The 13,245-nt window shown below is 30.9% G+C and overlaps 2 protein-coding genes and 1 non-coding gene across 3 annotated transcripts; all 3 read left to right on the top strand.

Annotated features, from left to right (window-relative positions):
• Positions 1-773: 773 nt before the first annotated feature.
• LOC119616193 (saccharopine dehydrogenase-like oxidoreductase) lies at positions 774-3,560 on the top strand. The gene is made up of 7 exons (XM_037972531.1): positions 774-957; positions 1,024-1,149; positions 2,107-2,341; positions 2,405-2,597; positions 2,661-2,807; positions 2,904-3,242; positions 3,426-3,560. Exons 1-7 carry the CDS (start codon positions 829-831, stop codon positions 3,526-3,528), a joined length of 1,272 nt encoding a protein of 423 aa, XP_037828459.1. The 5' UTR covers positions 774-828; the 3' UTR covers positions 3,529-3,560.
• Positions 3,561-5,826: 2,266 nt separating this feature from the next.
• On the top strand, positions 5,827-8,969 carry LOC119616191 (saccharopine dehydrogenase-like oxidoreductase). Its single transcript, XM_037972530.1, has 6 exons — positions 5,827-6,110; positions 6,176-6,301; positions 7,618-8,045; positions 8,109-8,255; positions 8,323-8,661; positions 8,833-8,969. The coding sequence occupies exons 1-6, from the start codon at positions 5,991-5,993 to the stop codon at positions 8,933-8,935; spliced, it is 1,263 nt and encodes a 420-aa protein (XP_037828458.1). The 5' UTR covers positions 5,827-5,990; the 3' UTR covers positions 8,936-8,969.
• A 736-nt stretch (positions 8,970-9,705) lies between these two features.
• Trnav-cac lies at positions 9,706-9,778 on the top strand. The gene has a single exon. It is a non-coding gene; the product is annotated as a tRNA-Val (tRNA).
• Positions 9,779-13,245: the final 3,467 nt, after the last annotated feature.

The raw sequence follows: 13,245 nt of genomic DNA, 5'->3' as shown, positions 1-13,245 counted from the left end.
TAGAAAGAGAACGCTTCAAATAAAAATAAAATTTAACAACAGTGTATAGGAGTAAGTTACCATGGAACCGAATGTTGTTGTTGTTTAATTTTGAAAGTTCGAGTACATGTTTGTGAAATGTTTGGTATTCGTTCGTCTATACTAATCGATATAGCATATAGTATATTTCCACATTCAAAATTAAAATCATATAGCAAATCTTTGTAACAAAAGTTCAGTACATTCTAAGAAAACCATTTTTTTCGAAATTCTAAGCATAGGTTTTTTATTAAAAAAAATTAAATTTTTAAAGTAAAATAACGATTGAATATTGAAAGTAGGGTATTTAACATTGCGCATAACATTTAATTTTGAAAAAACCTGTTTATGACAACTGACCACAACCATAGCTGCCAGATTAAACAAGTTAACGAAATGTTGAAGAGTTTATTTGACTGCCTAACGTTTGGGTTCAGTTATGTAATCTATCTTAAAAAGGGTTAAACATCTGTTTTTTATCTGAACTTTTAATTAAATTAAAAACATCAACTTGAAATTATTATTATTAGGGAGGAGGCAATACTAATGGAATGACAAAATCAAATCAAATTTATTGCTTCTATTTAGTAACTATTAAAAAAATTTCGCTGCATAACTGAAATAAGTTAACGACTTTTTTACATAAAATATCTGGCAACTCTGACTAGAGTAATTAACTAACTTAAAGTTGCATACAATGTTCTCTATTCCAACAAATGCAGTGCGGCAGAGAGAAAGCTTAGACTTTTGACTAAATATTAACACAAAGCACAAACGAATTTTATATATCAGTTTATTGTGTATTGTCGAATGAGTAAAATGGACGAAAGATTAGATGCCATCATTTTTGGTGCCACCGGATTTACGGGCAAAATTGTTATGGAAGATGCAGTAAATATATTCAAAGATTTGAAATGGGGAATAGCTGGTCGAAATGAGGCAAGACTTTAAAAAACTTTAACTTTGAAAATTTTCACTGTAGAAATACAATAATATTTATTTTAGGGTAAATTGAAACAAGTTTTGAAGGAAGTGGGAGAAAAAGCGGGAAAAGATTTATCGAATATACCCATCATTGTGGCAGATGTCAGCGATGAAGCATCTGTAGAAAACATGGCTAAGAAGTGCAAGGTAATTTATTCAATTTATAAAATATTATTAAATTAATAATTTTAAAATGTGTCTTTATACTATTTGAAAAACTAGTCATCATTTTAGTGCGCAATTTTATGGGGAGATGAAATAAATACCTCACTCCCCAAATGGTTCTAAATACTGTACGTTGGTATGTAATATTAATCGCAAGTCATGCAATGTAGCTACATATTTCTAAATTGGCCAATTATTTTGTTTGAGAATTGTATTTCATTAAAGCTATGTATACATATTTTTATAATATAATATAACTAGATTGTTATATTATTGTAATTTAATTTAACCTAACTTAAGTAATTAACTTTTAATTGTATTTTCCAAACAAAGGCGAATAAGATCAAGTTAATCAATTAAAATTAAGTTAATAATAATCTAACATTACGCAATCATAATTATATAGAAATATTAATTCTAAAGTTCAGCTATTGTCAAGGTAGGGAAAAAATCGTTCGTTATAGAATCTATTACAAGATTTTTTTCGCGCGAAAATGAAAAAATTAATTGGTTCGCAAATACATACATTAAATTTGAATGCCGGTTATTAGACATTTTGATATCAGGATGCAATATATGCAAATCCATATATCGGGAGGAAGTGATAAATGACTTTTCTGAGTGTTTTTTATACATGTGTGACATGTAAAACAAAAGAGCAAGGGAGATTTCTTCGCCGAAACCACATTTAGAAGATTTTTTACAACAGATAAGAAGAAAAATATTCACACGCTTTTAATATACATATAATTATTCTGAAAATACCGTTAAAATGAAGTGTAACACCCCTCGATTTATGACTCTCGAAAACAAGAACGAAACAAAAGTTCTTATTATTGGACTAGTGTCAAAACAAATATTTTATAATTTAAGCCTAAATTCGGCCCATTTTGATCCAATTATTGAAATAAATAATTCCCCTTGTATTATATTTTTTAGATCGTTTTAAATTGCTGTGGTCCCTATCGGTTCTATGGTGAAACTGTTGTAAAGGCTTGTATAGCGGCCGGCACGCATCATGTCGATATCAGTGGTGAACCGCAATATATCGATAAAATGCAATTGGACTACAATGACTTAGCCCAAGAAAAAGGTGTTTACGTAGTATCCTCATGTGCATATGAAAGTATACCAGCCGAAATAGGTGTGGTATTTGCTGAGAAAAACTTTCCGGGTAAAATTTTCAAAGATGAAATTAATTAATTTGATTTTATTACATGAACTTTCATCTCTTAAGGTACCGTAAATTCTGTGGAATTGTTTTGGGAAAATGAACTTAACTATCAGGATAAAACATCTAAAGCCATATTGAATAGCGGCACTTGGGATAGCGTTGTCTTTGCTTTGCAGTATATATTTGAAATGATGAGATTACAATATAAATTGAATCGTGGCAATATGCCAACATTGCGACCCAAATTAAGATTAAAGTATGTCCATTTTATTTAATCTGATTTTAAACAATTTGTAATTATAAATGTATTTCAATTTAGACTTTTTCCCCACAAGAGTGAAGGCTTAGACAGTTATTTCATACCATTTCCAAATACTGATCGTGCTTCTGTTTTGAGATCACAACGTTTGGCCTATGATATGGAAAAGAAGAGACCCATACAATTTGAAATTTATAAAGGATTTAAGTAAGTGTATTTTTTCATGTTGGTTTCCAGTAATTTTGAAAATTGTTATTGCAAATGCTTTTTGTTACATACAAATGTACTTTTCTTTTATTACAGATCTTGTTGGACCGCCTTTAAATTACCTTTCTATTTGTTCTTCTTAACGATTATGGCCCAATTCAGTTGTACTCGCAATCTCTTGCTTAAGCATCCGAAATATTTCACTAACGGTCTGATGTCTCCAGAAGGTCCTGTTGCAGCAAACCGAAAATCTTTAGAATTTAATATGACATTTAAAGCCAAGGGTTGGACCAAAGGCAGTGATGAATCGTTACCGCCCAACAAAGAGGTGATAGTTAGATTAACTGGCAATGATCCTTGTTATGGTTTTTCTAGTGGTTCTCTTTTGTCTTGTGCTAAGGTCATACTGCAAGAGCACAAAAATATGCCGGAAAGGTAAGGAACATAGAGTTTTAGTTTGATTGATAGATGTTAACACCGATTCAAATGATTGATATAAGTAAAGACTTTAAAATGAAATTTTAACTTCTATAATTTCAAACGTAATCTATTATCTTCTATATTCTAACCGTTTAAAAATTATCTGGTAATATTGTGTTTTTTTCGTTTTCTTTTCAGTGGCGGCGTTATTCCACCAGGCATTGCATTTGCCAAAACTCAACTGATTGAGGAGTTAACGCGTAACATTTCTGGTTTGAAATTTGAAGTTGTAAAATTATGAATCTCTTAAAAATAAATATACAAAATAAAAAATGCTTGCGTTTTTATACCCTACACCACTTTAGTGGGGAGGGTATATTGGGTTTGTGCTGATGTTTGTAACGCACAATAATATTGGTCCTATACCCACCTTAAAGTATACCAATCGGCTCAGAATCATTTTCTGAGTCGATTTAGCATGATCTTCTATTGTTCCAGGGACGAAGCCTATTGAAATCGGTCCATTATTTCACCTAGCCCCCATACAACTGAACCCCCGAATAGGGCTTTTAAAACTTGTAATCAAACTACAGGTCGCAATTTTGGAGATAATTCAATGAAATTTGGCACATGATCTTTTATGGTACCGTAGACGAAGCCTGTTGAAAATGGTTTACATCGCCCCCATACAACTGAACCCGCCAAATAGGGCTCTTAAGTTCATAATTATGTTTAATATACTTATATCTCGACAAAAAGCTGCAAAAACCAAGTTGTTTACAAGACTTGATGACCCCCACGAGGCAAATGGACTTAGAAAATATACAAATATGTGTAACATACATTATAACAAGACCAACATGCCTTTACTTTTTGATTGTGGGTATAAAATTTTTTGTCAAATTCTAAATTGATTACGTTTTGATGTTATTCAAACTTTGTTTGAGTTATAAAGTACGTTTCGACTAGCATGCATGATAAAATAAACGTCAATATTGATAAACTGAAATATTTGAAAAAAAATCTATGTATGTTTGTATGTAGATATGAACTGATTAACAAAATTACTAAGTAACTGTGACTAAGTAATTATGGTGTCACAAAATATATTACGCTACTGTTGTATTATAGTGACTATGGAAAACTATAAGTATTATTTAGAAGAAACATTATGACAAAATTTATATCGTCAATCACTTGGTAGCTAATCCTCTGAAGACATACCCTTTGTAACTTATCCATTAGGAATGTGCTTAAAAGATTCCAAATCGTAGGACCTATTCGGATCTTAAGAATATACTGACAACATTTTAAAAATCCAAATGTCAAAAAAATATGAAACTGTGTATTTCTATTATGAAGATAAGCCATATCGGGTGATTGTTTTTGCTCCACCTTGTATTTTAAAACGTTAATTGACAAAGGTCAGAAAAAGCTTTTTCTAAAATTCTTTCATAAACATACATTAGGGAGGTCGCGTCTGTATTAAGGAAAATTAAACAGAAGTTTAATTGATTATAAGATTTTATTTCTCAAACAAAAGCAAAATAATGTAAAGAACAACATACAAACCGTTATTTATCCAACAAAAACTTGATAATGACTTCTACAACAACTTACTTTTCATTGACTACTACATACCGTCTGCATTATTTTAAGTACTTTAATGTTATGACTTATTTAGGTGGTTCTTTGTAAGCAAGCGTGGTAGGTACTTACTTCCTATGACACCTCCGTGTTAAGATAATGAATTAAAATACCAACGAATAAGTAGTAGTTTGACAGCTTTAAGGCCAGTCAAAGGCTTTTCAGAGGGCACCAACATTTTATATGGAATGGCAAGAAATATTTTAAAATCAGGAAACCTCAATAAAGTCCCTTTATACACTTTAATCTTGCTCATCAAATATTAACGCCAGAACAAAAATGATTAATCTTTCATTGTTGTTTCGAATAATCGAGATCTTCTGTTTTGGGCCCACCCTAATGTACATACATACGTAATAATTGTTATTAGTCATATTAAAAAGTTAATGCTTAACACTCTATATATTAATGGGTGGCATGTTCATTTCGATGTTGGAAATAACTTTGTGAATTTATAATTTTCGATATATGGAAAAAAAACCTAGTCTTCTGCTAAACACAATTTCTAAGTTTTTCCCTTCATTTTTATCAATCGGTTTTGAAACAAGCATTTCAAATACATATGTATATCTTATTATTAACAATCGAAGTATCATGAATGTAGGGCATCCAACATTTCTTATAACTTTGCACATAACAAATTAGGTGTTTTTTATTTTGTTTATAAAATCAACAAGAATTTTAGGTTTGTTAATAACTTGTTTTTAACAATTAACAACAGCCACTGTTGCCAGACTAGACAATTTGGTAAATTATATTTTGATGTGTTACAGAGAGAATGGTAAAATCTAATGGTTAGTCTAAAAAATAATTCATAGCTTATGACAAATATACACGTTTTTCTTTCTAGAAAGAAACAAAAAACAGCTGAAAACTCTAATTAATGTTATAAACAAGAGTTTATCATTTGATAAAGAAATATTTTCTAATCTATCATACCCACTAAACTGTATTTTGAAATTGCATACAATGTTCGCTTTTCCCACATGTGCATTGCGATAACGAGAAAGAGATATGTATTTTGACGTCTAGCAAAAGCTTTGACTTTTCTTTAAATATTTAAGAGAACAAAGAAATTTCAAATTTCAGTTTAGTGTATATTGTGAAACGGTTAACATGGCCGAAAGATTAGATGCTATAATTTTTGGTGCCACCGGTTTTACCGGCAAAATTGTTGTTGAAGATGCAGTGAATATATTGAAGGATCTTAAATGGGGCATTGCAGGCCGTAATGAGGTTAGTGTTTAACGGAAATTTTTAGCTAAATTATATCTCTATATTGAAACGTTATAATATTTTAGGATAAATTGAAACAAGTCTTAAAGGAAGTGGGAGAGAAAGTTGGAAAAGATTTATCAAATATACCCATCATTGTGGCTGATGTCAGCGATGAGGCCTCTATTAATAATATGGCTAAAAATTGCAAGGTAATTTATTAAATTTAATTATTATGGAAATAATATTTTTATATAGACGATAAATTAAGTTATTTTATTACTTATAACGTACAAAGTTAACAATGCGGTTTGTGTAAAACAAGTTATGAATTTTAGTGCGTAATTTTAACGCGGTATTCCCTAATTACTCTGAAATGTAAATTTATTTGCAAGTCAAGAAATAATGCTATTTTTATTCTTTATTACATTGCTTTATAAAATTTAAAAGATCTTCGATTGCAAAAGAATGCGTTTTTTAAGAAATTAGAATTAGAATTGAATAGAAGTCAAACAATTAATTCATTATATAAACTTAGAAATTGGTTTCAGTTTGATATTTATACCCTACACCACTTTAGTTGGGAGAGTATATTGGGTTTATGCTGATGTTTGTAATCCACAATAATATTGGTCCTATACCCACCTTAAATTATACCAATCAGCTTAGAATCATTTTCTGAGTGGATTTATTTCCGTCTGTCGGTTTGTCTGTCTGTCCGTCCATGTAAATCGTGTAATCAAACTACAGGTCGCTTTTTTGAAGATAATTCAATGAATACATGATTTTGCTACTGAAAATGGGTAATATCGGTGTGATATTTGACCTAGCCCCCATATTATTGAAAATAATATTAAGTTCATAATTATGTTCAATATACTCGTATCTCGACAAAAAGCTGCAAAACCAAGTTCTATACTAGCCTTCATGACCCTGATGAATTTTTTGGTGATAGGGCCTCATTTAACCCTAGGCCCTATACAAAGCCCCCTTCGAAATATGACTTAAATGTATACAATTTTATTCAACAAAAAATGGATAAAGTATACAAATCTGAGGCAAGGTACAATTCAACTTAAATATAGCGAGGGAACTCGATTGTCCAAATTTAAGATCTGTGAAGAGATTGAATACCTTAGTTTCTTAACAGTGAAATATAACTAAGATCACGGTATGTTAAAATGTTTATTATTTGCCGTATCAGTACGATTTTTTGTGATTAAGTTGTTAGCTATTTATATTATTTAAAAATGATTTAATATTTATATTAAATACATAAAAATTACTTAAAATTGCTATAATTAAAATATGTATATTGATAATGGTTCCGTCTCATTCACCATTATCATTCAAAAATATGTACATTATAGTCATTGCAAACAAAAATAGATAAGTTCTTAATTTTGAAAACAATCAAAATATATGAATTCATAGAATACCGTTATTATAGTTTAAATTTTAACCCAGCATAAGGATTATATACATACATAATGTGGAATTAATAATAAAACCTAAACTCCCTTTTTAGATTGTTTTAAACTGCTGTGGTCCCTATCGTTTCTATGGCGAAACTGTTGTGAAGGCCTGTATAGCTGCCGGTACCCATCATGTCGATATCAGTGGTGAACCACAATATATCAATAAAATGCAATTGAAATACAATGACTTGGCCCAAGAAAGAGGTGTATATGTGATATCCGCTTGTGCCTTTGAAAGTATACCAGCTGAAATGGGTGTGGTATACGCTGAAAAGAACTTCCCGGGTACTGTTAATTCTGTGGAATTGTTTTGGGAAAATGAACTTAACTATCAGGACAAATCATCAAAGGCTATTTTGAATAGCGGTACTTGGGATAGTGCTATCTATGCCATGCAGCATATATGTGAAATGTTGAAATTAAAATTTAAACTGAATCGCGGCAATATGCCAAAGTTGCAACCAAAATTAAGAGCAAAGTAGGTTTTTAAAACTTAAATTTTTGTAAAAATATTTAAAGTTAATTTTTATTATTATTTTAGACCTCTACCCCATAAAACTGAAGGCTTAGACAGTCATTTCATACCATTCCCCAATACTGATCGTGCTTCTGTTTTAAGATCTCAACAGTTGGCCTATGAGTTAGAAAAGAAAAGACCCATACAATTTGAACTTTATAAAGGATTTAAGTAAGTATTTAGAATTATAAATTATTGCGAAAAAAACTAATTTTTATTAATATTTCTTTTTTCCTAGATCTTATTGGACCGCTTTTATATTACCATTTTATTTGTTTTTCCTAATGATTATGGCTCAGTTCACATACACTCGCAAATTATTGCTTAAGTATCCAAAATATTTCACAAACGGTCTGATGTCTCATGAAGGTCCAGTGCCAGCAAATAGAAAATCTTTAGAGTTTAATATGACATTTAAAGCTAAAGGTTGGACCAAGGACTGTCCCGAATCGTTGGCGCCCAACAAAGAAGTAATTGTTAAAATTAGTGGCAATGATCCTTGTTATGGTTTTACTAGTGGTTCTCTTTTGTCATGTGCTAAGGTTGTACTGCAGGAGCATAGAAATATGCCAGGAAAGTAAGTAATTTTTTCATTCATTCTAAAGATCGAATAAATAAATTTACTTCTAATTAACTTCTTATAAGCGCTTTTAAAAATATCCGTTTCGAAAAGTAGTTTAAGTATAAAAATTATGCTTTTTTATTGACTAAAATATTTAAATTTCTTTTTCATTCGTTTTCTTTTCAGTGGCGGCGTTATACCACCAGGCATTGCATTTGCCAAGACTCAACTGATTGAAGAGTTAATGCGTAACATTTCTGGTTTGAAATTTGAAGTTGTAAAAACATGAATCTATTAAAAATAAACATACAAAATAAAAAAAAGTGCTTGCGTTTTTTAAATATATTTTATTTGGGTTTAATCTATAAATGTTTTGATATTCATATCAAATTTTTATAATTATAATCCCATAATCGAGACATATTCACACACAAGGCGCCAGACATTCAGTAAGTGAATTTCATTTCATCGTATAAATATGTAGACATACATACGATGTTTATTAAATGCAGAGAAAAGTTAGTTGTATCTTTGGATATCGCAGCATTTGAAGTCAGTTTAATTTGCTGCCACCTTTAACACCTGAAACGCCAGAGACCAGTTTAGTTTAATTTTTTTTTTTGTCTCTGTCACTGTTTGTTTTTCCATATTAATGATTTATTTCACTTGTCTGTCTGTCCGTTTGTCTTTAAGTGAATTAAAATTGTGTACCCCAACTGTGCGTAATAAATTTTGATTAAATTAAACACTTTATAGTTGTAGTTTGATTGATAATTACCTTGTATATTGTGTGTCGATAATATTTTGCAGCATTTGTTTTTCAAAATGAAATTATCACGATTAATAAAATAATAATGTCATTAAATCAGCTTGGCGGACAATTTGTTAAAGTTTAACTTTTTAAATTTGTCTTGTATCAATAGATTGCTCAGAGAAGTTATTGAAACAAAAAAGCTAGCTACCCTAGAATAATTGAAAATTAAATAGACTTACCTCGCCCACAGGTATGCATTTTTGTTTAATTAGCGTGTCATTTAAAACATCCTATTTTATAAACAAGTTTCCGTAGTGTAGTGGTTATCACGTGTGCTTCACACGCACAAGGTCCCCGGTTCGAACCCGGGCGGAAACAAAAAGATACTTAGGATATCCTTTTGCTTCCGCCAGTTTGTTTTACTTAAATATGATATGGGACATGTAAAAATACATACATCGCGATTAACATATAAAGTAGAATGAAATATCCAAACACGATATTACTATCTTTAGACAGTGATGCCAACTACACAGACATAAAAATATCGTACTAAATTTTGGATTATACTATAGACTAGACTATACTTATAGGCTTAATAGGTTTAATATAGGCTTAAATTAGGTTGTTCGTACTTAACGGATCTATTCTAGAATCAAGTATCTTGATTTGAGTAAGGATTATTCAATTATTTTTTTAATGTATATATACATATAACCGACTAGACTATAGACTAGACTATTGACTAGACTATTGACTAGACTATAGACTAGACTATAGACTAGACTATAGACTAGACTATAGACTAGATTATAGACTAGACTATAGACTAGATTATAGACTAGACTATAGACTAGACTATAGACTATACTATAGACTAGACTATAGACTAGACTATAGACTAGACTATAGACTAGACTATAGACTAGACTATAGACTAGACTATAGACTAGATTATAGACTAGACTATAGACTAGATTATAGACTAGACTATAGACTAGATTATAGACTAGACTATAGCCTAGACTATAGACTAGACTATAGACTAGACTATAGACTAGACTATAGACTAGACTATGGACTAGACAATAGACTAGACTATAGACTAGACAATAGACTAGACTATAGACTAGACAATAGACTAGACTATAGACTAGACAATAGACTAGACTATAGACTAGATTATAGACTAGACTATAGACTAGACTATAGATTAGACTATAGACTAGATTATAGACTAGACTATAGACTAGATTATAGACTAGACTATAGACTAGACTATAGACTAGATTACAGACTAGACTATAGACTAGACTATAGACTAGACTATAAGACTAGACTATAGATAGACTATAGGACTAGATTGGATAGATATAGACTAGATTATGACTAGACTATTAGACTAGATATAGACTAGACTATAGACTAGATAGAGACTAGACTAAGATAGACTATAGACTAGACTATAAGACTAGACATAGACTAGATTATAGACTAGACTATAGACTAGCTATAGACCTAGACTATTAGACTAGATTATAGACTAGACTATAGACTAGACATAGACTAGACTATAGACTAGATTATAGATAGCTATAGACTAGATTATAGACTAGACTCTAGAGACTAGACTATAGAATAGACCTATAGACTAGATATAGCTATAATATTAGATAGAATATAGACATAGACTAGGACTATGACTAATAGACTAGACTATTAGACTAGACAATAGAATAGACTATAGACTAGACAATAGACTAGACTATAGACTAATTTCTAGACTAGACTATAGACTAGACTATAGACTAGACTATAGACTAGACTATAGACTAGACTATAGACTAGATTATAGACTAGACTATAGACTAGACTATAGACTAGACTATAGACTAGTCTATAGACTAGACTATAGACTAGATTATAGACTAGACTATAGACTAGATTATAGACTTGACTATAGACTAGATTATAGACTAGACTATAGACTAGACTATAGACTAGACTATAGACTAGACTATAGACTAGACTATAGACTAGATTATAGACTAGACTATAGACTAGATTATAGACTAGACTATAGACTAGATTATAGACTAGACTATAGACTAGACTATAGACTAGACTATAGACTAGACTATAGACTAGACTATAGACTAGACTATAGACTAGACTATAGACTAGACTATAGACTATACTATAGACTAGACTATAGACTAGACTATAGACTATACTATAGACTAGACTATAGACTAGACTATAGACTAGACTATAGACTAGACTATAGACTAGACTATAGACTAGACTATAGACTAGATTATAGACTAGACTATAGACTAGATTATAGACTAGACTATAGACTAGACTATTGACTAGACTATTGACTAGACTATAGACTAGACTATAGACTAGATTATAGACTAGACTATAGACTAGATAATAGACTAGACTATAGACTAGACTATATACTAGACTATAGACTAGACTATAGTCTAGTCAATAGTATAGACTAGACTAGACTATAGACTAGACTATAGACTAGACTAGACTATAGACTAGACCATAGACTAGACTATAGACTACACTATAGACTAGACTATAGACTAGACTATAGACTAGAATATAGACAATAGACTAGACTATAGACTAGACTATAGACTAGACTATAGACTAGACTATAGACTAGATTATAGACTAGACTATAGACTAGACTATAGACTAGACTATAGACTAGATTATAGACTAGACTTTAGACTAGACTATAGACTAGATTATAGACTAGACTATAGACTAGACTATAGACTAGACTATAGACTAGACTATAGACTGGACTATGGACTAGACAATAGACTAGACTATAGACTAGACTATAGACTAGACAATAGACTAGACTATAGACTAGACAATAGACTAGACTATAGACTAGATTATATACTAGACTATAGACTAGACCATAGACTAGACTATAGACTTGACTATAGACTAGACTATAGACTAGACTATAGACTAGACTATAGACTAGACTATACACTAGACTATAGACTAGACTATAGACTAGACTATAGACTAGACTATAGACTAGACTATAGACTAGACTATAGACTAGAATATAGACTAGACTATAGACTAGACTATAGACTACACTATAGACTACACTATAGACTAGACTATAGACTACACTATAGACTACACTATAGACTAGACTATAGACTAGACTATAGACTAGACTATAGACTAGGCTATAGACTAGACTATAGACTAGACTATAGACTAGACTATAGACTAGGCTATAGACTAGACTATAGACTAGGCTATAGACTAGACTATAGACTAGACTATAGACTAGACTAGACTATAGACTAGACTATAGACTAGACTATAGACTAGACTATAGACTAGACTATAGACTAGACTATAGACTAGACTATAGACTAGACTATAGACTAGACTATAGACTAGACTATAGACTAGACTATAGACTAGACTATAGACTAGACTATAGACTAGACTATAGACTAGACTATAGACTAGACTATAGACTAGACTATAGACTAGACTATAGACTAGACTATAGACTAGACTATAGACTAGACTATAGACTAGACTATAGACTAGACTATAGACTAGACTATAGACTAGACTATAGACTAGACTATAGACTAGACTATAGACTAGACTATAGACTAGACTATAGACTAGACTATAGACTAGACTATAGACTAGACTATAGACTAGACTATAGACTAGACTATAGACTAGACTATAGACTAGACTATAGACTAGACCAACGGTTCCCAAAAGGGGGTCCGCGGACCCCTAGTGGTCCGTAGCAAAATCCTAGGGGG

Source organism: Lucilia sericata, unplaced genomic scaffold (assembly GCF_015586225.1).
Source record: "Lucilia sericata isolate MDLA Ls3-8-SP2 unplaced genomic scaffold, ASM1558622v1 Contig000061F_arrow, whole genome shotgun sequence".
NCBI lineage: Eukaryota > Metazoa > Arthropoda > Insecta > Diptera > Calliphoridae > Lucilia > Lucilia sericata.
The sequence above is the reverse complement of the archived record's forward strand: the minus strand, read 5'-3'. Positions and strand labels throughout refer to the sequence as shown.